A 25,404-nucleotide genomic window follows, 5' to 3' on the forward strand; every position below is an offset into this window, starting at 1 on the left:
CCGACGAAACCCGTTACAGAACTACCCACCACCAAATGACCAAGCAGCGTGGTCAGGACCAATGGACTTGGGAGGAAATCCTGGATGGGAAAGGACCCTGGAGGCTGGCCGGGGAGTATCGATGTCCGACGGAGGAGATTGAAGCAGCGAAAGCAGAACGGCGACGATACGAGGAACTAGCACGGCAGCGACGGAAGCACGAGAGGCAGCCCCCCCAAAAAAATTTTGGGGGGCACACGGGGAGATTGGCAGAGTCAGGGTTGAGACCTGAGCCAACTACCTGTGCTTACCGTGGGGAGCATGTGACCAGTCGAGCACCATGTTATGCTGTGATGCGCACTATATCTCCAGTGCGCATTCATAGCCCGGTGCGCTCTGTGCCTGCGCCCCGCATTTGCCGTGCTAGAATGGGCGTTCAGCCAGGATGGATTGTGCCGGCTCAGCGCTCCTGGTCTCCAGTACGCCTCCTCGGTCCAGGATATCCTGCGCCAGCTCTACACACTGTGTCGGCAGTACGCCTTCACAGCCCAGTTCGTCCTGTGCCAGCGCCCCGCACTTGCCGGGCTAAAGTAAGCATCCAGCCAGGATGGGTTGTGCCAGCCCTATGCTTCAGACCTCCAGTGGGCGTCCACGGCCCAGTATATCCTGTGCCAGCTCTGCGCACCCGGTCTCCAGTGCGTCTCCCCAGTCCGGTGAGACCTGTTCCGGCTCCACGTACGAAGCCTCCAGTGATGATCCATGGTCCGAAGCCTCCAGTGATAATCCATGGCACGACGCCTCCAGTGGTGATCCATGGCCCAGAGCCAGTAGTGATGATCCATGGCACGAAGCCTCCAGTGATAATCCATGGCCCGGAGCCTCCAGTGATAATCCATGGCACGAAGCCTCCAGTAATGATCCATGGCAAGAAGCATCCAGCGATGATCCATGGTGCGGAGCCTGCAGCGACGTCCTCCAGTCCGGAGCCTCCAGCGGCGGTCCCGCAGTCCGGAGTCTTCAGCGGCAGTCCCGCAGTCTGGAGTCTTCAGCGGCGGTCCCGCAGTCCGGAGTCTTCAGCGGCGGTCCCGCAGTCCGGAGTCTTCAGCGGCGGTCCCGCAGTCCGGAGACTTCAGCGGCGGTCCCGCAGTCCGGAGTCTCCAGCGGCGGTCCCGCAGTCCGGAGTCTTCAGCGGCGGTCCCGCAGTCCGGAGACTTCAGCGGCGGTCCCGCAGTCCGGAGTCTCCAGTGGCGGTCTGCAGTCCAGAACCTCGGGCGATGATCCACAGTCTGGTTCCTTCGGCGACGATCCACGGTCTGGTGACACAAAAGTGGAGGGATCAGCTGGCGGAGCGGGGGCTACGCCCCGAACCGGTGCCGCCACCAAGTCTAGAGTGATGTGGGGTGGGCATTCTATGTTAACTATTTCTTTGTGTTGGCTGAGTAGGGTTCCCAATCAGAGGCAGCTGTCTATCGTTGTCTCTGATTGGGAATCATACTTAGGCAGCCTTTTCCCACCTGTGTTTGTGGGTAGTTGTTTTCTGTTTTGTTATCTGTACCTGACAGAACTGTATGCTTTCCTTTTTCCCGTATGTTATTTTGTTTGAGTGTTTTTTTGTTGTTGAATAAAATCATGAACACTTACCACGCTGCGCTTTGGTCCACTCCTTCCGACGAAACCCGTTACAAAGGTTTAAAAAGGCTTCTAAAGTTTGTAATTTCCACTTTATAATGTCAGACTTTATTTGCCCTAACAAAAAATGTATCAACCCTGAAACAAATTCCATTCATTATAATGCACTTAATAATTAAAGTTGTATGTTGCTGCAGAATGATTTTCCTGCTGTAGAAAACTGGCTTAAATTAAAATCCTACATCTGTAGAACACTGTTCTTCCTAGAACATCCATTCAGTGAGTTCACTTTGTCATTATGGGATATTGTGTGTAGATGGATGGAGAAAAAAAAATATTTAATGCATTTTGAATTCAGGCTATAACACAACAAAATGTGGAATAAGTCAAGGAGTGTGAATACTTTCTGAAAGCCCTGTAGCTAGAGACAGGTAGAGATGGAGAGAGGGAGGAAGGAAGGAAGGAAGGAAGGAAGGAAGGAAGGAAGGAAGGAAGGAAGGAAGGAAGGAAGGAAGGAAGGAAGGAAGGGAGAGAGCGAGCGAGGGGAGAGAGAGGAAGGGCGAGATGGGGGGAAGAAGATAGAGGGAGAGATAGAGAGAGAAGAAAATGATGTGATAATAGAGTTGGCTGGCGAGTCAAACCGTCAAAAGCCATTTGAAAAGGAAATCCCATTCTGTCAGAGTTAATTAGATAAGTCTGTTGTTCGCTCTCTCTCCACTCTTACTCTCCCTCAATTATTCTTTCTTATTCCTTTCTTCTGTACAGACTATGCTATACCAGCTCCGCGCACTGCTCTCTGTACCTCCATCTTCTGTCAATGCTTTTCACCATTAGCTGCGGGAATTTAAAGGAACAAATTTGTATGCAGTGTAGTTCACACAAAATGTACTTATTCGCTTCAGTTTTCATGTACTGAATAAAAATCCAAAGTTCAATGTGTTTCCATCGCATTTTGTGGTAAATAGCAAATGTGTCTACTCTGGTCTTGGCACGTGCGCTCTAGCCAACAGTGCGGGTAGGCTATGCGGGTAGGCTAGTCTACATGATGAGATTATTATCGATAAGAGTAAAAATATTTTTTATTTGTCAAACGGCAGTCAAGTATTGATCAGCATGTCTGATTGGAAAGGAGCTTCAAGATAACTGTGCACTTTCACCACCCTGTGAAGTTCAACATAAATGATTTAATCTGTAGCCTAATAAACTGCATGGTTTCCCGAGTCGTAGTGGGAGGACCACACAACATATCATCGTGTGACTCCAAGTTTACTTTGATATGATGGTTATTATATTAATATTTGCTCATATAGACGTTTCCATAATGAATTTTACTTACAGTACCAGTCAAAAGTTTGGACACACCAACTCATTCAAGGGTTTCTTTATTTTTACAATTTTCTACATTGTAGACTAATAGTGAAGACATCAAAACTATGAAATAACACATATGGAATCATGTAGTAACCAAAAAAGTGTTAAACAAATGTTATATTTGAGATTCTTCAAAGTAGCCACCTTTTGCCTTGATGACAGCCTTGCACACTCTTGGCATTAACCTAACGGAGAGAGCGAGAGACAAAGTCTTCTGCGAACTGGCCAGCTAACAGTGTGTCATGAAGGAGTACTTGGGAGACCTAATTAATATTTTTAGCCAAAAGCCATCTTTTTGCACTACGATTCCTCCCTTTGTTTCTTCTCCTCTCAGAGGTTCAGTTTGGGCTGACCCTGAACTGGCCAACTTGTAAATTCCTCCCCTACCTTACTCCCCTCCTGTACTCCCTGTTCACCCACAACTGTGAGGCCAAGCATGACTCCAACACCATCATTAAGATCAGGCCTACGACACAACAGTGGTAGGCCTGATCACCGACAACGATGAGACCGCCTATAGGGAGGAGGTCAGAGACCTGGCAGTGTGGTGCCAGGACAACAACCTCTCCCTCAATGTGAGCAAGACAAAGGAGATGATCGTGGATTACATGAAAATGAGGGCCGAACAGGACCTCATTAACATTGGGCTGTAGTGGAGCGGGTCGAGAGTTTCAAGTTCCTTGGTGTCCATATCACCAACAAACTATCATGGTCCAAACATACCAAGACAGTTGTGAAGAGGGCACAACAACACCTTTTCCCCCTCAGGAGACTGAAAAGATTTGGCATGGGTCCTCAGATCCTCCAAAAGTTCTACAGCTGCACCATCGAGAGCATCCTGACCGGTTGCATCACCGCCTGCAATGGAAACTGCTCAGTATCCGACCATAAGGCGCTACAGAGGGTAGTGCGTACGGCCCAGTACATCACTGAGGCCAAGCTTCCTGTCATCCAGGACCTATATACTAGGCTGTGTCAGAGGAAGGCCCAAAAAATTGTCAAAGATTCCAGCCACCCTAGTCATAGACTGTTCTCTCTGCTACCGCACAGAAAGCGGTACCAGAACACCAAGTCTAGGACCTAAAGGCTCCTTAACAGCATCTACCCCCAAGCCATAAGACTGCTGAACAATTAATCAAATGGACAACCAGACTATTTTCATTGACACCCCCCCCCCCTCTTTATTTTTACACTGCTGCTACTCACTGTTTATTATCTATGCATAGTCACTTTACACCTACCTAAATGTACAAGTTACTTCTACTAACCTGTACCCCTGCACATTGACTTGGTACCGGTACCCCCTGTAGCCTCGTTATTGTTATGTAATCTTATTGTGTTACTTTTTATTTTATTTTTCACTTTAGTTTATTTAGCAAATATTTTATTAACTCTATTTCTAGAACTGCATTGTTGGTTAAGGCCTTGTAAGTAAGCATTTCACATTTCACAGCACTGTTGTATTCGGGCACATGTGACAAATACATTTGATCTGATTTGATATCTCTAACACAGAGTGCTTTTCTCAGCTCTGAGCCCTGGGGCAGTGATGCTCTGTGATGCTCTGCTCTTTGGAGTTGAGAGCGTGTTTGTGCCCTTTTAACAGTTTAAAGCAATCTCCCAGTCCAGTCAGCCTTGTCAAACAGTGAGAAACTGCTACCACATGGTGTAGTGTAGACAGCACTTAGAAAGCCTCTCAAAGCCAGAGAATTTTCTACAGGAACTCCAGGTATGAGGTTTTAACCTGTCAGTACTGTCAGGTGAGATCTTTCCAGAGCTCTGTTGGATCTCAGAGATAAAATGTTAAACAGTATCCTCTATTTAAAATAGAACTGATAGATCCCCATACCTCTGCTCATCAATGTGAAACATCTGTGAATGAGAGCTACACTGGCTCAGACCCGTACCATGTGATTATCCCCAGGCTATTGAGTTGGAAGTCTATGGCGTGAGACTACCATGTAGTTAAAGATAAAAAACATGACATTTATCTGAGTCTCTACACTACATCTCTGTTCTAACCCTCTGTCCTCTCTCTCTCTGTTCCCTCAGTTGGTTATGCTGTGTTGGTCTACAGTACATCTCTGTTCTGACCCTGTCCTCTCTCTACTCCCCAGCATGCCAGTCTGTGTCGGTGATGGCTTGTGGCGGGACCTATGAGTACGCCATCGAGGAGTTCTGCCTGGGGAAATTCAGACTGGACATGGAGGAACTTGACCAGCATCACTGGTGCAGCTGGGAGGATACAGTGGAGTGAGTATTCTATGTAGCACTAATGTAGTATCTTAGTAGTATTCTATATAGCACCTATGAAGTATTCTCATATTCTACAGATGTAGGATCTTCACTTGATCACCCTGTTGCAGGAGAATTTTCCTGCAATGTGTCACGACTTCTGCCAAAGTTGATGCCCCTCCTTGTTCGGGTGGTGCTCGGCGGTCGACGTCACCGGTCTTCTAGCCATCATTGATCAATTTTTCATTTTCCATTGGTTTTGTCTTGCCTTCCTACACACCTGGTTCCAATCCCATTAATTACATGCTGTGTATTTAACCCTCTGTTTCCCCTCATGTCCTTGTCGGAGATTGTTTGTGGTTATGTGTTCGTGTATTTGTATAGGTGTACGACGGGTATGTTTACCCATGTTTATTTTTATGTACGTTGGTTTTTTGGAGTCTGTTTTAGAATAATTAAACTACTCCAGTTCCACCAAGTTGGTTTCTCTTGCGCCTGACTTCCCTGCCACCTACACACATGACAATGACACAATGCAGGAAATGTCAAACTTGTAGTGTATTTTAGTTTTTAAAAGGCTTCTGAAGTTTGCAATTTCCACTCTGAAATGTTCGATTTGATTTTCCCTTATGAAAAATGTATCACCCCAACAAAAATGTTCATTAATTGTAATCCCCATAATAATTCACATTTCCTGTTGCTGCAGGATTATCTTCCTGCTGTAGCAAACTGGCTCAAATTAAAATCTTACATCTGTATAGCATTCTATGTAATGTAGCACCTCCATGTCATTAACATTACAGTCACTCCTCAACCGGTAGGGAGGTAATAGGGATATGTAACGTTTATTTAATCAGCGTGTGCACAAACCTTTGGCCTGGCAATACTTGCAATTTGAATATGCTGGCGATAGGTTTGCACTTTTTCCGCTCTCACCCTCTCTTGGCTTCCTATGAGCATATCATTAAACTCTTGGAGGGTGACCAAAATTAATCCAAATGTAACAGGCCCAGCCAGTCCCACAGGCTGTTAACTCTAGGAGTAGCATCTTAAATGTAGACTGGGACTGGGCCCCAAATGGCACCCTATTTCTATTTACTGGGGTAGCACATAGTATGCTAGTATACACCACTCCGATGGTCATCAGTCCAGTCTAATGTCCTCCCACCAGGAACCAGGAATGCTGGGTTGACATGGGGTTTGTTGCCTGTTTGTCTGCCCCCATTGCTGGGGTTTTGTTTTTCCTCTCTGGCTGTAATGTTAGTCTGGATTTGTCAATCGGAGGCTTGTGGAAGGTGACACTGGTGTCCCAGCTGTCAGAGCAGTGCCAGGACGCTCAGCCCTTTCCTGTCATCGACAGAAAAGTCACCTGTCCCCCTCCAACGTGCCACAGGGAGGGACAGTTTGTGTACTTACATAAAAATGACTCTTCACTATTTCTCTTCCTCTATCTTTCATTCTCAACATCCCTCCGTCATTGTGGCTGGAAATGTTGATTTCTCACAAGGGGAATTATCTCTAAAGGTGTTTGTTTTTCCAAATGATTTGTGAATGGCTGCACTGACACAGTGCTCTGGGGATATGCAGCTTAGAGAGTATCTCATATGGAACAGCTAAGCAACATCCCCAGATCAGTTACTTGTCTTGGACATGCACACCAGAACAGTACCATTGTCTGTAGTAAGGCAAGGCAGACCACCCAGTGTTCACCACAGGAACGATGGGGAGCAGTCTCCTGATCCAGATGCAGCCAGGGCTACAGTAACCTTTCACATCTTGGCAGGCCCTTTTATGTTTATTATTTTAGTTAAATCTAGAGTCAGGTTCTGGCTTAGTGGGGGAGATAAACCCACACTGGATAAGGAAATAAACCAGTTTCAAGCAGTATTTGTGTATGTTTTCAGGGCAACGAAGACCCCCTGGTGTGTGTTCTGATGTACGCAGGGAGAAATGACCCCCGTCAATGCCTCTCAGTTTCAAACCGACATATTGAGTCTCTTTGCTTATAGTATTATGAGCTCACAGACACGTTCATTCCTGTCTTTCTGCAGACATAATTAAGACATAATTAAACGTTTGTTCTGTTTAGCAGCATGTGTGTGTGTGTGTGTGTGTGTGTGTGTGTGTGTGTGTGTGTGTGTGTGTGTGCATGCGTACGTACGTACGTGTGTGTGCGCGTCCACCCCCCTCACCAGAGTTGACCTTGATATAGTGATGGCATGTTAATGTTGTATTATGTTAGCATTACCAACACTGCTGTAGAACAAACACAAGAGAGCAGGGTGAAAGGCACAAATCAAATGTTATTTTTCACATTCGCCGAATACAACAGGTGTTGAAATGCTTACAAGCCCTTAACCAACAATGCAGTTTTAATTTTAAGTTATTAATAAACAAATTAGGAACATTTGAGGAGTCTTGACACAAAATTTTGAACAGAAATGCAATGATTCAATGGATCAGTCTAAAACTTTGCACATACACTTCTGCCATCTAGTGGCCAAAATCTAAATTGCACTTGGGCTGGAATAATATATTATGGCCTTTCTCTTGCATTTCTCAAAGATGATGGTACAAAAAAATACAAAAGAACGGTTGGCTTTTTCTTCTATTATCTTTTACCAGATCTATTGTGTTATATTCTCCTACATTCCTTTCACATTTCCACAAACATCAAAGTAATTTCCTTTCAAATGGTACCAAGAATATGCATATCTTTGCTTCAGGGCCTGAGCTACAGGCAGCTAGATTTGGGTATGTCATTTTAGGTGAATTTTTTATTTTTTTTAAAGGGGCGGTTCCTTGTTAAGACAAATAAGTGTTAAGAAAGTATTTACTCAAATAAACTGAAGTAAAAAAAAAAAAATGTAAAAAAAAGAAACAATAAAATAATAGTAACGAGGCTACATACAGGGGGTACTGGTACAGAGTCAATGTGCAGGGGCACAGTTTAGTTGAGGTAATATGTACATGTAGGCAGAGGTAAAGTGACTATGCATACAAATAGTCCGGGTAGCCATTTGATTAGCTGTTCCGGGAGTCTTATGGCTTGGAAGTAGAAGCTGTTATTAAGAGCCTGGCACTAGACTAGGTGCTCCGGTACCGCTTGCCATGTGGTAGCAGAGTGAACAGTCTACGACTAGTGTGGCTGCAGTCTTTGGCCATTTTTAGGGCCTTCCTCTGACACCGCCTGGTATAGAGGTCCTGGATAGCAAGAAGCTTGGCCCCAGTAATGTACTGGGCTGTACGCACTATCCGCTGTAGTGCCTTGCAGTCGGAGGCCAAGAAGTTACCATACCAGGCGGTGATGCAACCAGTCAGAATACTCTTGACGGTGCAGCTGTAGAACTTTTGGAGGATCTGAGGACCCATGCCAAATAGGCGTTGTCGTGCCCTATTCACGACTGTCTTGGTGTGTTTGGACAATGATAGTTCGTTGGTGATGTGGACACCAAGGAACTTAAAGCTCTCAACCTGCTCCACTACAGTCCCGTCAATGAGAATGGGGGCATGCTCGGCCCTCCTTTTCCTGTAGTCCACGATCATCTCGTTTGTCTTCCTCACGTTGATGGAGAGGTTGTTATCCTGGCACCACACTGCCAGGTCTCTGACCTCCTCCCTATCGGCTGTCTCAGAGTTTGAGCCGGTGTAGTAGCCTCCTTAGTGATGATATATCTTTGTTATAAAAATGTTATTTCATTTCCTCACACTTTGACAGACATATACTGATCTCATTTTATGATCTTGTAAAAAAGGAATGTCCATACAGTTTTTTTCCATACAGTAACATAATACAGTACTTTGCCGAATTTATTCTATATTTAAAAACATTGTCATGGGTCTTTTAACATAAAGTAGGTGTTATGCTCAGACTGGCGAAAGCAATAGGGAAAGCAACAAGCCACAAAGCCTGTATGGCTATGAACAGATTCCCAAACAGTACCCTTTTACACTCCCGCCCCATGTCCAAACTATGTTTATACATTCTCCTCTCATCAACAGTGTGATCAAAAGGGCTATTATAATTTAGTAGTTAGCGTGTCATGCCTGGCCTGTCTGTGTGTGGTCCTTTGAGGTGAGGTGGTTATGCTTGGCTTAGGTTCTAGTCACACTTGGTCTCTCAGCCGTGAAAGGACTCATTAAAGTATGCATAGCCCCCCAGCTGCCTCAGCTCCTCCATAATATACACTGTACTGTTAGCACTGTTTTCAGGACAGTCAACCTGTCACTGTTCTGAGTGGACTGCCTAGCAGGTTTAGTTAGCATTGGTGACTTAGCATAGACTGTCAAACCCATTAGCAAACCTGCACCAATGTAACTTGACGATTGAGCCTCAGACACAGAACTTCACTTGTTGTGAGATTACAGAGAGCAGGCAAGATGGGATCCTTTTCTATGTTGTAGTGTTTCTGCAGTCTTGGTCCCAACAATACAGACTGTGAAACCCATTCACTATCACAGAAAAACAAATCTATCAGAGGGCTGCACACCACTCCACTAGCAACATTTTAGAGACAACCTGCTGGTCACTGTGTAGAATACTTCACACATTCTGCAGAGTCTAGCAGCAAGCATAGAGCTGCACTGCTCTAAAGGTCCCATCGCGTGTGAACTACATGGGGCCACGTTACCTGCCCCAGGCCTGAGCTCTGTAGACTCCACTCCGTCTTCTCTTGGCAGGTGGCATCTCTCTCTCTCTCTCTCTCTCTCTCTTAGCACGCTATGATAACCAATCGGCTAAACAATCTCCCTCTGCTGTTAAATCACACACAAAAGCCAGTAGGACCATAGCATCAGGGTGGTTGACATGATGTAGAGAGCGAGAGGTGAGGATAGGACAGTGTTAAGCGCCCACGCTCTGTGTCACACATAAAAAATTGTCTAAATTTGCTGTGTTTTACAGGACCCACAATAGCAAAAGTAGTGCATTTTTTTATCTTGACCCAGCCTCCCTTGATATCAAAGTTTGGTCTTTGTTCCTGAGGTAGAGGATGTGTTCTATGGCCATCTGAGAATTAGGTGACCTATACGTGTGGTCAAAGAACACTATAATTTAACTAACGAACGGGCGGACGGACGGGCAGACGGACTATCTAACTAACTAACAGCTATTTTCCTTGATCCACTCTTCCCTTTCCTTCTCACTCTCTCCATTCAGCTCTAAGTTCATGTTTTATATAGTTTATGATCTACTCTCTGTGATCAGTCTGTTGAACGCTGTGGCAGTCGGTCATGCCTGTTTGGGAATCATTCATGATGTAGACATGCCTGTATGAGTTTACTGGCTAATAAGCTTCATCATATCCGCGCCAAATCTTATGACCTCAGGTGTTTGGAAATAACTACGGTTCTTGAACCACTATGATTGCATCGCTAATTACACTGTAATCAGAGGAATTGGACTGTGTTTTTACATAGCTCTCCAGATGGCTGCTTGCCAGAGACTTAGCCTAATGCTCTAAAATAAGGCGGCCAGGAGGTTTGTTCTGTGTCAATGTCCCAAATGCCACCCTATTCCCTATATAGTGCAATGCTTTTGACTAAGGCCCATATGTACTATATAGGGAATATCGTGCAATTTGCAGCTCTTAACCCAAGCAACTCTTCCTTTGTGCTCTCCTGATCAATAGCCAGAATGTTCACCTTGGGACCTAATGTTTCCACTGGATTTTCGTTCAGGGAAAGAAGGTAAAGTCGGATGCTATTGCCAGGGATATCAGATACTTGTCTTGTCTGTCTCCACATCCCCTGCCTGCCTTTAGTTGAAATCAGTCAGTTTGGTTTGGCTGGAGGAGCGTCTCCATCCGGATCTGAAAGCTCAGCTTCGATCACCCTGTTTTTGGTCGATGAGCATTCTCTGAGCGTTCTCATGACTCGTGACTTGATTTCATTTTGTGGCAGTTGAGGGAAGCATATATAAACCTTTATACCATGGCATTGTTGAATACTAATTTCTAATTGGCTTGAAGGAATGGCATTCTAGAGCGTGCATTATTTAAGTGATAATGCCAGAGAACCCGGTGTTTGGAGGATATATTGGCATGGGTGTTGCCAAACCGTGCCAATATATCCTCCAAACACTGGCTTCAAGAGCATTATCACTTCAATAAAATGTGTTACCATAATCAAATAACGATTGACATATTTTCATTAAAAACATTATTTTGATTAATGTATTCATACTATTTCATCCTTCCACAAGATATAATACCCAAGCCAGTTGGTCGTTCATTCTATCGGTTCGGTTGTCAGAGACATGACTCAGTCGTTCAGTCTTTTTGTTCTGTATCTATGGACGTGACCCAGTCGTTCGTTCTAAATGTTCCATTGCATACTGGCTGGCAACGTTCTTATCCCTTGCTTGCTAGCTAGCCAACTATGGCTAATTTAACCTCGCGTCAAAAAGTGCAGCCAGAATAACAGCAAAGTATCTGCATTTGCATAAGCTGTTTTCTGCTGACATTTATTTGGATACATCTATAACAATGAGCTAATGAGGCGCAATTTCGCCTTGCATAGAAAATGCGCTCACTCGTGAGGACACTGTTGTTCAGAGGAGCTAGCCAACAACACAGCTAACACAATCACTTCAAACTGAAGCTGGAAAGACTGCAAACTAGCTGTACTTTGTTTCGTTTGACCTTTTTTCAATTGACATTTCTTTGTACATATTCATAAAAATTATGCAAGCTCATTCATGATTTCGACTGGCTGAGAAACGCTGCCTGCCTGCCTGACTTCTGACATGTTCATTACTATGGGACAGCTGGAGATCGAATTTGAATATTGAAACAATGTTGCGAACGTCGGAGAGACAGACAGCAAGGTTTATACAAATCTATGCTGTTGAAAACTAAATGTCAGTCTAAAAGAAATGTGAGATAATGTCTACATGCTTTTTATAGTGGAGATCAAGTTTATAAATTGCCTGGCTGGGCTGATGAGACAGTGGATTGCACAGTCAGATGGAACAGAGTAAATATGCATTTTAACGTCATAGATTTAACCAATGGTAATGTGTGGAATAGACACCGGCTGGAATGCATTTTTAACGCATCAGCATTCAGGATTAGACCCACCTGTTGTATAATTCTCTACAACTGTAAGGGGTGCGTAACTGGTGGCAGGGAAGTCAGATGCAGGAGAGCAGAACTGGGTAATAACCGGAGCAGTTTAATTATCAAAACCAACGGCATCCAGAAATACAAAATATGGGTACAAAACCCGTCGCACACCAGTCAAAGTGTGCACTTACAACAAACAATTTCACACACAGACATGGGGGGAACAGAGGGTTAAATACACGATAAGTAATGAGGGAAATGTAAACCAGGTGTGTGGGAAAACAAGACAAAACAAATGGAAAATGAAAGGTGGATTGACGATGTCTAGAAGACTGGTGACGTCGACCATCGAACGCCGCCCGAACAAGGAGAGGAACGGACTTCGGTGGAAGTCGTGACAATTACGCACAGTATATTTGCACGGTAGAATTCAATGGCTATGGCTCATTAAACATGTTTTAAGTTTGAGCTGCTTTTGAAAGCAAAAGTCTAATTGAAACCTTTGTTGAATTCGATTTTCATAATAGCAAGCTAGGACGATGATTTGGTTAGCTAAACTAGCAAGTCTGTTTGGTTACCAAGGCAACTACTGTCGATATCTAGTAAACGTTCTAGCTACTTCAGTGGATGTTGAACACATTTCTAGCGGCAAATTTGTTAAATTATAGCCATGGTATAAAATGGATAATCAACTTGTGGCTCTATGCGTTCTCTGGAAAATAATTAAACTCTGTGGAAGGTTAGTTATGGGGAAAAGAGGAGTAAAAGTCCTTAAACTGTAATTTTTTTCCTTGCTTTTTTCATGAATTTGTATGTATATGTTCTTCCTATTGCAGTGCATTTTTTCCATTCAAATATTTGTCAAAAACAGACAATAAAGAAATATCTAATTTACTCTATTCTGGCAATATAGAAGGTCGCACAACCTTGAGATACAAAATGTGCATGTTTGAGAGACACAGGTTGTGTGTAGGTCTGCACAGATCAACAGACATTTACAATGCCTGGAGAAACATCCTATCAAATGCCACAATAATCATATATTTTATGTATCGCTATATATCCCCCCCCACATGCAGCTGCCTGGCGCCTAAAAAGAGGGCTCAAGTGCTGCTGGGATTGTTTCCATGTGCTCCTCTCCAAGTGGAATGCTTCCGACCGTTGTGGAGAGCTTCTAAAAACATAATCCACCCCACCCACCACCACCCCCACATGCACGCACGTGTGCACAGTGGTGGAAAAAGTACCCAAAAGCCATAATTGAGAAACAGTAAAGATACCTTACTGGAAAATGACTCAAGTAAAAGTCACCCATTAGAATACTACTTGAGTAAAAGTCTTGAAGTACCTGATATTAAATGTACTTAAGTTTCAAAAGTAAAAGTATGAAACGTAAGAGCCACAAATCCAAAAAGCAAAACAGCCAGACCTTTTATTTTATTTGAGCTTGAGTTTTTCTGAAAGGTAAGTCTTACAGTCTCATCTGATGAACTTGCGCCATCACCTAGCTGCAGCAAGGATTCTTCCATGTGGTCCTTGATGTAGTCCATTCCTGAAATACAAGGGAGATGACAATAGAAATCATGCAGTTATGTTTTTAGTGAGCCTACATTAATCCATCCCCCATCTATATACAGTTGAAATCGGAAGTTTACATACACTTAGGTTGGAGTCATTAAAACTTGTTTTTCAACCACTCCACAAATTTCTTGTTAACAAACTATAGTTCTGGCAAGTCGGTTAGGACATCTACTTTGTGCATGTCACAAGTCATTTTTCCAACGATTGTTTACAGACAGATTATTTAACTTATAATTCATTGTATCACAATTCCAGTGGGTCAGAAGTTTACATACACTAAGTTGACTGTGCCTTTAAACAGCTTGGAAAATTCCAGAAAATGTTGGTTTTAGAAGCTTCTGATAGGATAGTTGACATCATTTGAATCAATTGGAGGTGTACCTGTGGATGTATTTCAAGGCCTACCTTCAAACTCACTGCCTCTTTGCTTGACATCATGGGAAAATCTAAAGAGATCAGCCAAGACCTCAGAAAAATAATTGTAGACCTCCACAAGTCTGGTACATCCTTGGGAGCAATTTCCAAATGCCTGAAGGTACCATGTTCATCTGTACAAACAATAGTACGCAAGTATAAAAACCATGGGACCACGCAGCCGTCATACCCCTCAGGAAGGAGACGCGTTCTGTCTCCTAGAGATTAATGTACTTTGGGGCGAAAAGTGCAAATCAATCCCAGAACAACAGGACCTTGTGAAGATGCTGGAGAAAACAGACACAAAAGTATCTATATCCACAGTAAAACTAATCCTATATCGACATAACCTGAAAGGCCGCTCAGCAAGGAAGAAGCCACTGTTCAAAAACCGCCACAAAAAAGCCAGACTATGGTTTGCAACTGCACATGGGGACAAAGATTGTACTTTTTGGAGAAATATCCTCTGGTCTGATGAAACAAAAATAGAACTGTTTGGCCATAATGACCATCGTTAAGTTTGTAGGAAAAAGGGGGAGGCTTGCAAGCCGAAGAACACCATCCCAACCGTAAGCACAGGGGTGGCAGCGTCATGTTGTGGGGGTGCTTTGCTGCAGGAGGGACTGGTGCACTTCACAAAATAGATGGCATCATGAGGAAGGAAAATCATGTGGATATATTGAAGCAACATCACAAGACATCAGTCAGGAAGTTCAAGCTTGGTCGCAAATGGGTCTTCCAAATGGACAATGACCCCAAGCATACTTCCCAATTTGTGGCAATATGGCTTAAGGACAACAAAGTCAAGGTATTGGAGTTGCCATCACAAAGCCCTGACCTCAATCCCATAGAAAATGTGTGCAAAACTGAAAAAGCATGTGCGAGCAAAGAGGCCTACAAACCTGACTCAGTTACACCAGCACTGTCAGGAGGAATTGGCCAAAATTCACCCAAGTTATTGTGGGAAGCTTGTGGAAGGCTACCCAAAACAGTTGACCCAAATTAAAAAATGTAAAGGCAATGCTTCCAAATACTAATTGAGTGTATGTAAACTTATGACCCACTGCGAATGGGATGAAAGACATAAAAGCTGAAATAAATAATTCTCTCTACTATTATTCTGACATTTCACATTCTTAAAGTAAAGTGGTGATTCTAACTGACCTACTAGGATTAAATGTCAGGAATTGTGAAAAACTGTATTTGGCTAAGGTGTATATAAACTTCCGACTTCAACTGTAAATCAAGCAACAGGGCTAAGTAGGCTACCCATTGGACTGAACCACAAAGTCAGGATTGTAGTTCAAATGGCTGGTTCTCAAATCTATGAAGTGTCAAAATGTACACTATACAAAAGTTGTTTATGAATAATAAAATATTGTTAATTAACCACATTTTGTCTTACCCATTCTGATGGTGGTGTCATCCTTTGTCCACGCTGTTGTGAATTTGGGGAGAAGGATTGCAGCTGCGATCGGCTCAGGGTCTTGAAACATGTGGCTGAAGCGTTTCTTTTGTCGCAGTTGTAGCACATCCAGAGGCTTACAGTCCTTCAGGGACAATTTGATTGGGTCAAGTTTTGTGATCACTAGGTTGATAGTAGGAAGTAGCCACCCCATCTGGACATTGGTTTCAGCCTGCAGGACGTTGATGACCTTTACGACTGGGCTCATTGTGGCAACATACTCTGTGAGGAAGGCGAGTTCAGCTGGATTGAACCAGAGAAATAAAAACACTAATAATAATAATAATAATAATAATAATAATGTGTTTCCTATCCTACAAAGGGGACCACTAACCATTTCACCTGATTTAACAACAGGAATCAATGAGTAGTTGACTAAATGAGTATGGCTACAATATGTGAATCCGTTATTAGTCAACATATTTAGACTATATTCAAGACCTTACATTATGATAAAATAATACATAATCCTTACTTACATTGGAACCTTGAAGTCTGTGCAGAGAACTCTGACGGCTGCCTCTCCTTTGTCTTTGACGATCCTCAGGAGTCCTTCTACATCCATGAACCAGGAGTTCCACCTTGTAGCGTTCAGGCGCAGCAGCTGGAGGTCGCAAGTATCTTCAACGGTTTCAGCTGCAAGTGTGGATCTCCCACGTTTGTTCCAAAGTGCCTGGCACTTGCCAAATGTTGAACAGGACACTTTTTTGTAAGCCTCACTGGATGTTGCTTTTAGGGAATTGCCTTTAGACACTAAGTTGAGTAGGTGGCAAGCACACCGCTGGTGCTTTGGCAGCTGGTACTCAAAACCATCACCTTCATTCAGGATCGTTACCACATCAACAAACTTCACTTCTTCACTCTCCTCTTGTTCCTCTTCACCATCGTCCTGTCCTGGCTAAGCTGCTTCACCCCCACCACCCACTGCCTCGTTATTTTTCATCTGCTCCATAAACTTGGAAAGCTTTCAAGAAGTTAGAGCCATTGTCTGTTATTGTTCTTACAATCTTACTCTGGATTTCAAACTCAGAATGGATGTCATTTAGGGCACCTGCCAACACATCAAAGGTGTGCGATCCTGAACTGTTCACAGGCCAGGGATGCAGAGCATCTGTTGAGACTGTCAGAGTCTATCCAATGGGCTGTAACACCAATGAAACTCTGTCTTCTTGCAGACCCGCAGTCGGTGGTGGTGGCAATGTGGTCAACTCCTCTCATGGCCTCAGTCACCTTCTTCTTCATTTCCTGGGATGCTTCATCAATCCTGGAGCGCAGTGTGGGCCTTGATATTATCTTTGAGTTAGGCTGCAGATCCTGCACAAACTCTCTGAACGGTTTTTGTTCTACAACAGCAAATGTTTGGAGACCTTGGACCACATACTTCACCACAGCTTTGCCAATGGATTTTTGAGACACTACCTTCAGTAATGTGTTCTGCTTGATGGTGGAGGGAGTCTCAGGGGCATGTTTTCTCTTCAGTGTGTTTGCTGTCAGTTCTCCATACTTCTTAAGATGGTGTACCTGCTTCCTCTGAAATAATAAGAAAAGGAAAAGAAAGACAATAGTTAGTTAGCGAGATAACTACCATCACCAAATACTTAAGGTATAGGATCCTAATTTTAAAGCTATAAACAACATTAGTTAAGGGAGTTTTTTTGTGAGCATTTAATATTACTATGAGAAAAACAATGTTAATTGATCTAGCTAGTAGGTGACGTCAATAGCTTAAGTCTACAGTAATTAACTAGGTAAGAAGAACAACTTTATCAACTAACATATGGGGCGGCAGGTACCCTAGTGGTTAGAGCATTGGACTAGTAACTGAAAGGTTGAAAGATCGGATCCCCAAGCTGATAAGGTAGAAATCTGTTGTTCCGCCCCTGAACAAGGCAGTTAACCCACTGTTCCTAGGCTGTCATTGAAAATAAGAATTTGTTCTTAACTGACTTGCCTAATTAAATAAACAGTTTAGGGCCCTTGGATTTGCCCAAATATGTGAGGATTGGCTCAACTCTGCTTGCATGTGCGCACAGACATGCACATTGCTCTACTCCCCTCAACCTCCCTTCATCTATATTATATGAGAACCCACGGTGACATTAAAGACTTTGAGCAAACAGACATAGAGACAGAAGGGTGAACAGACAAACAGAGAGAACATTTCAATACTATGAGGCCTCTTCAATAACAATAGGGTTGCTGTGCACTACCTACCTCCTTGAATCACTTTGCTGATTGCTGATTGTTGTGGTGAGTTGAAGATTAAAGAGAGATGACAAATGCTCAAGACCCTCTGAGTTTCTCCCTGTATAATTCATAACATTCTTAGAAAAAAATTGTGCGATCTAGAACCTAAAAAGGTTATTTGGCTGTACCATAGAATAACCATTTTAAGACACCTTTTGGGTGTCAGGTAGAATCCTTTTGGTTCCAGGCAGAACCCTTTTGGGTTCCATGTAGAACCCTCTGTAAAAAGGGCTCTACATGGGACCCAAGAGGGTTCTACCTTGAGCCAAAAAGGATTCTCATATGGGGACAGCCGAAGAACCCTTTTGGAACCCTTTTTTCAAAGAGTGAAGGAGTGAGGGAGCATCAGCAGCACCTGCTTAGACAGAGTACTAACAGAGAATATTCCTTAAAGCTAACTCATGCGCCATACTGTCAAATGATATATTTATTATAAAAAGTACTTGTATTTCTGAATATTGGCATTACAGTAACTGATTCCATAGGAAGTCTTTGGCATAATTCGCTTGGATCTATGTCAATGTGATCATATACAGAAGTATCTTTGAAGAGCTCGCACTAAGCAGCTGCAGGAGTATTCACTGCTATGCAGACCAGGCTTTGACCAGAACAGAGCATACAGAACTACAACTACAATCAGTGCAGAACAGAACATGTGTAGAGCTACCGCAGCACAGCAGAACTTTTCTATGAACATATAGAACTTATAGATATTATTTCAGAAGACAGTGGAGCTGGCTGTAGAACTATATAACTGTTGAACTCTATAACTTTAGAAATAGAGATTAAAGTTACATAACTCTAGTAGAACTAGAGAGGTGGGTTAGCTGTTGCTGCTCCGCACATAGACAAGAGAGGGACAAAGCCAGGATACTGTTTCTCCCATCAACTGCTACAGAGATACAGTGAGCTAACTTGATGAAACAGTTTGACAGAGCGGCCTGTTTGGGATACTGAGGTTTGCAAAGAGGACAAGGAGGAGAAGTAATTTGGCATTCTCTGTGCTGCTGCCTCCAAAGAGAGGAGTGTGGCAAACTTTGTGGTGAGTGGTGACACAAATCCGTTTAAGTTTTGACGCTGAATCAAATAAAGTGCTTTGAGAGGTGGCTTTGACGGGAGAAGACTCCCCTGTCATCACACAGTTCCAGTTGAAAGACTGCACTCAAAGTACTTCAATACCACAGATAAAATAAAAAATGCAGGGTGGTGAAAAACCGGTTGTAAAAGATTTTCCTTTATCAACAGAAATGTCCATGTGCATATCAGAAGTACATCAAAAACCAGGCCCAGATGATATCTCTGTTTCCTCTGACTTTTCTGTACAGTTGGTACGATGTAGACTCAAACATACGCTGAGGGAAGAACACTTCAGAAATGAAGAAGTTCATGCAGATGTTAGATGAAAGAAAATGAACATGGAAAAACTATTGACCTGCAAACCGTACTGAGTTGCAGGTACAAGGTGTTGTCGCCTCTTTCTTGTTGAGAGTAAGTGGAAGTATCTTGCTGCTAAGCTACAGTCACATCCCTCTGTGTGTTGACGTTAGTCCCTGTCCCTCCTTGTCCCTCCACTCAGTTATATTTAGTGGTGTTAAACCCTCCTGAAATTCAATCTGGTGACATATGGTGGCAAAATGTGCTGTAGGATTTTCCCACCCCATGTCCATCTGAATGGAGGGAGTTGGAGCATATCCTGGACCTCCCTGCTTTAGACTCAGGAGAATCTAAACTGGTCACAGGGAATCTAAACTAGTTACTGTGTTGTCCTGACTCTATTTCAACAGCTACACAGGTGATTGGGTGATTGTCCTGTTGAAAATCAAATGATAGTCCCACTAAGCCCAAACCAGATGGAATGGCGTATCACTGCAGAATGCTGTGGGAGCCATGCTGGTTAAGTGTGCCTTGAATTCTAAACAAATCACAGACAGTGTCACCAGCAAAGCACCCCCACACCATAACACCTCGTCCTCCATGCTTTACGTGGGAAATACACAAATACAGAGATCATCCGTTCACCTACACCACGTCTCACAAAGAGAATTTCGACTACAGAACAAAGGACACATTTACACCGGTCTAATGTCCATTGCTCGTGTTTCTTGGCCCAAGCAAGTCTCTTCTTATTATTGGTGTCCTTTAGTAGTGGTTTCTTTGCGGCAATTTGATTATGAAGGCCTGATTCACGCAGTCTCATCTGAACAGTTGATGTTGAGATGTGTCTGTTACTTGAACTCTGTGAAGCATTTATTTGGGCTGCAATTTCTGATGCTAGTATCTCTAATTAACTTATCCACTGCAGCAGAGGTAACTCTGGGTCTTCCTTTCCTGTGGCGGTACTCATGAGAGCCAGTTTCATCATAGCGCTTGATGGTATTTGCGACTAAACTTGAAGAAACTTTCAAAGTTCTCTACATTTTCTGGATTGACTGACCTTCGTGTCTTAAAGTAATGATGGACTGTCGTTTCTCTTTGCTTATTTGAGCTGTTCTTGCCATAATACAGTGAGGGAAAAAGTATTTGATCCCCTGCTGATTTTGTACGTTTGCCCACTGACAAAGAAATGATCAGTCTATAATTTTATAACATTTTTGACATGCGTTTTTTCTGGATTTTTTTGTTGTTATTCTGTCTCTCACTGTTCAAATAAACCTACCATTAAAATTATAGACTGATCATTTCTTTGTCAGTGGGAAAATGTACAAAATCAGCAGGGGATCAAATACTTTTTTCCCTCACTGTATGGACTTGGTCTTTTACAAAATAGGGCTATCTTCTGTATACCACCCCTACCTTGTCTCAACACAACTGATTGGCTCAAACGCATTAAGAAGGAAAGAAATTCCACATATTAACTTTTAACAAGGCATACCTGTTAATTGAAATGCATTCCAGGTGACTACCTCATGAAGCTGGTTGAGAGAATGCCAAGAGTGTGCAAAGCTGTCATCAAGGCAAAGGGTGGCTAATTTGAAGAATCTCAAATCCAACATGTTTCCATATGTATTATTTCATAGTTTTGATGTCTTCACTATTATTCCACAATGTAGAAAATAGTAAAGATAAAGAGAAACCCTTGAATTAGTAGGTGTGTCCAAACTTTTGACAGGTAATGTATACCTGGGGAAGGGTATAAAACAATTTTGAGAGTGTTGAAAGTTTCTAAGAGCACAGTGGTCTCCATGATTGGGAAATGGAAAAATATGGACATACCCAGACTCTGCCTAGAACTGGCTGTCTGACCAAATTGAGTAACCGGGCAAGAAGGACCTTGGTCAGGGAGGTGACCAAGAACCCAATGACCACTCTGCCAGAACTATAAGTTAAGTTTCTTGGCTGAGATGGGAGAACCTGCCAGAAGGACAACAGTCTCTACAGCAGGGATCATCAATTAGATTCAGCCACAGGGGGGGGGGGTGGAACATAATTACAAATAATTTGTAGACTGCAAATTGACCACAAGCAGCCCAAACAGATATAATATTTGACTAAAACCAAATCATTTCAAAACGTGTATTTGTATACGATCATGTGTCTTTCATGCGTGCGTGGGAATACTTGGGAAGAGATTTCCAAAATTAAATCAACTGGAGCTGATTTCCTGGTGTTTTACAGTCTTTTATGTTTAACTAAGAAAATATAAATATATTTTGCTCAGAAAACTTGGGGGCGCAAATAAAACCACCTGCCGGAACCCTGCTCTACAGCATTTCACCAAGCTGGGCTTTATGGGAGAGTGGCCAGACGGAAGCCACTTCTGAGAAAAAGACACATGACAGCACATCTGGAGTTTGCAAAAAGGCACGTGAAAGATTCTGTGGTCTGATGAGACAAAGACTTAACTCTTTGGCCTGAATGCAAAGTTCTATGTCTGGAGAAAACCAGGCACAGCTCATCACCAGTCTAACACCATCCCTACTGTGAAACATCATGGTGGCAGCATCATGCTATGGGGATGCTTTTTAAAGGCAGGGACTGGGAGACTGGTAAGGATAGAAGGTACAAGGAATGGAGCCAAATACAGGTAAATGAGAACCTGCTTCAGAGTGCAAACGGCCTTAAACTGGGCCAAGATTTATGTTCCAACGAGACAATGACCCCAAGCATACAGCCAAAGCAACACTGGAATGGCTTCAGAACAATATTTTTTTAAATGTGTTATTTTATTTATTTAACCTTTATTTAACTAGGCAAGTCAGTTAAGAACAAACTCTTATTTACAATGACGGCCTATCAAAAGGCAAAAGGCCTCCTGTGGGGACGGGGGCCTTGGATTAAAAAATAAAAACAATATAAATATATGACAAAACACACATCACAACAAGAGAGCAACACAACACTACATAAAGAGAGAACTAAGACAGCAACATAGCAAGGCAGCAACACATGACAACACAGCATGGTAGCAACACGACATGGTAGCAGCACAAAACATGGTACAAACATTGTTGGGCACAGACAACTGTCAGTAAGAGGGTCCATGATTGAGTCTTTGAATGAAGAGATTGAGATAAAACTGTTCGGTTTGAGTGTTTGTTGCAGCTCGTTCCAGTCGCTAGCTGCAGCGAACTGAAAAGATGAGCGACCCAGGGATGTGTGTGCTTTGGGGACCTTTAACAGAATGTGACTGGCAGAACGGGTGTTGTTTGAGGAGGATGAGGGCTGCAGTAGATATCTCAGATAGGGGGGAGTGAGGCCTAAGAGGGTTTTATGAATAATCATCAACCAGTGGGTCTTGTGACAGGTGTACAGAGATGCCCAGTTTACAGAGGAGTATAGAGTTCAGTGATGTGTCCTATAAGGAGCATTGGTGGCAAATCTGATGGCCGAATGGTAAATAACATCTAGCTGCTCGAGAGCACCCTTACCTATCGATCTATAAATGTCTCCTTAATCTAGCATGGGTAGGATGGATATCTGAATCAGGGTTAGTTTGGCAGCTGGGGTGAAAGAGGAGCAATTACGATAGAGGAAACCAAGTCTAGATTTAACTTTAGCCTGCAGCTTTGATATGTGCTGAGAGAAGGACAGTGCACCATCTAGCCATACTCCCAAGTACTTGTATGAGGTGACTACCATAAGCTCTAAACCCTCAGAGGTAGTAATCACACCTGTGGGGAGAGCGGCATTCTTCTTACCAAACTACATGACCTTTGTTTTGGAGGTGTTCAGAACAAGGTTAAGGGTAGAGAAAGCTTGTTGGACACTGAGAAAGCTTAGTTGTAGAGCATTTAACACAAAGTCCAGGGAGGGGCCAGCTGAGTATAAGACCGTATCATCTGCATATAAATAGATGAGAGAGCTTCCTAATGCCTGAGCTATGTTGTTGATGTAAATTGAGAAGAGCGTGGGGCCTAGGATTGAGCCTTGGGGTACTCCCTTGGTGACAGGCAGTGGCTGAGACAGCAGATTTTTTGGACTTTATACACTGCACTCTTTGTAGAGAGGTAGTTAGCAAACCAGGCCAAAGACCGATCAGAGACACTAATACTCCTTAGCCCACAAGAATGGAATGGTCTACCGTATCAAAAGCTTTGGCCAAGTCAATAAAAATAGGAGCACAATATTGCTAAGAATCAAGGGCAATGGTAACATCATTGAGGACCTTTAAGGTTGCAGTGACACATCCATAACCTGAGCGGAAACCAGATTTCATACCTGAGAGAATACTATAGACATCAAGAAAGCCAGGATGCTTCAAAGACTCCTGACACTTGTTGGGCCCAAAGGCCTTTTACTTCACACCTTAGTGCTAATTGAATTTGTATCTGGTCTGTCCTTGCAAGCCTGGGAGCCTTAACTCAGCATTCAGCCCCATGAAGGAAAATATATCATTGTAATGTACTTTATTTTTCATTTTTCTTTCAAAATAGGATCAGACCAAACACTACTCACTCAGTTACAGGTTGGAATGGTGTCCTCAGGTCTCTGCTGTTTGTTTGCTAGAGCACCCTCCGTATAGCTTTGAAAAAGAAAACCTTGGAAGCAGTAATCTCTCTGGTTAATTTTGGTCAAAATTAGGCTGTAGGTTTGGAGTTCTGATCTGGAGCGCAGGCCACGTCGTGGAGGGTAGCATCCTGCATATGTACCTGACGAAAAATCCACGTTTTGTAAGGTTTGCGTAACTGGTGGCAGGGAAATCAAACGCAGGAGAGCAGAACTAGGTAATAGCCGGAGCAGTTTAATTGCAAAACCAACGGCATAAAAGAATAACAAACATGGGTACAAAACCCATCGCGCACCAGTAAACATGTGCACAAGCACTTACAACAAATAATTCCACACAAAGACATGGGGGGAACAGAGGGTTAAATACACAACACTTAATGAGGGAAATGAAAACCAGGTGTGTAGGAAAACAAAACAAAACAAATGGAAAATGAAAAGTGGATCAACGATGGCTAGAAGACCGACGACGCCGACCACCGAACACCACCCGAACAAGGAGAGGAACCGACTTCGGTGGAAGTCGTGACAAGTTTATCTAACTCCAAATCTATCCTTATGTAAAAAACATGTTAAAAAACATTTAAAACATGTAAGAATGTGAAAGTCCTTGAGTGACCCATCCAAAGCCCAAACTTGAATCAGTGAAAATAATTGAAGATTGCTGTTCAAGCCCGCTCCCCATCTAACTTCAAATCCAGTTGTGCAAAGCTGGTACAGACATACCCAAGACGACTCAAAGCTGTAATCGCCGCCAAAGGTGCTTCTTCAAAGTATTGACTCGGGGTGTGAATACTTATGTAAATAAGATATTTCTGTATTTCATTTGTAAATTAATTGCCAAAATGTGTAAAAAAACGATTTTTCAGGCTGTAACACAACAAAATGTGGAATAAGTCAAGGGGTATGAATACTTTCTGAAGGCATGGGGGTGAGGTTCTTGACATTGTGCCATATATTGGCTGTTATAAATGTCTTAGTTCTCAGGACTGAATAGGTTCCAGTCAGCAGGCCCTTAGGAGGAAACATACTGTACCAGAGATGTTTTGGAAGAAAATACAGGGAGAGAAATGGGACTGTCTAGGAATGATCCATTTCCTCCGATGATGAAAAGTTGCAGATGACGTGACTTTGGCAAGCGTCCCATTTTCAGTAAAGCAGCGGTAATATAAAGGTAATCAATTCTGTCATGTAAACAATGGTAATCTGGAGTAATAACATTGGCCATGGCCGTACGTCTGTCATGGATAAATGTCAGAGGAGAGAATAGGGGCTTGCTCATATTTCTATTCCCTGTAGGAGATCTAATTTTACACTCCTTCTTCCTGTCTCTCAACCCTACCTCTCTCTCCCCCACTTTCCTTCACTGTCTATGTACCTCTCTCTCTTCCTCCCAGTCTCTCTCTCTCGTCTCCCTGCTCTCTGTTGCCCCTATCTATACTTTTGTCTTGCTGTTCAATTTTTCTTTTAGGA

The 25,404-nt window shown here is 43.1% G+C and overlaps 1 protein-coding gene across 1 annotated transcript in view; it reads left to right on the top strand.

Moving 5' to 3' along the window:
• Positions 1-25,404, top strand: part of LOC115160877 (receptor activity-modifying protein 1) — a 69,932-nt gene that overhangs the window by 41,346 nt on the left and 3,182 nt on the right. Inside the window, exon 2 of the mRNA XM_029711373.1 lies at positions 5,097-5,232. Coding sequence (XP_029567233.1) covers positions 5,097-5,232 — 136 coding nt within the window. The remainder of the gene's footprint in view (positions 1-5,096; positions 5,233-25,404) is intronic.

The sequence above is a fragment of the Salmo trutta genome, chromosome 24 (assembly GCF_901001165.1).
Source record: "Salmo trutta chromosome 24, fSalTru1.1, whole genome shotgun sequence".
NCBI lineage: Eukaryota > Metazoa > Chordata > Actinopteri > Salmoniformes > Salmonidae > Salmo > Salmo trutta.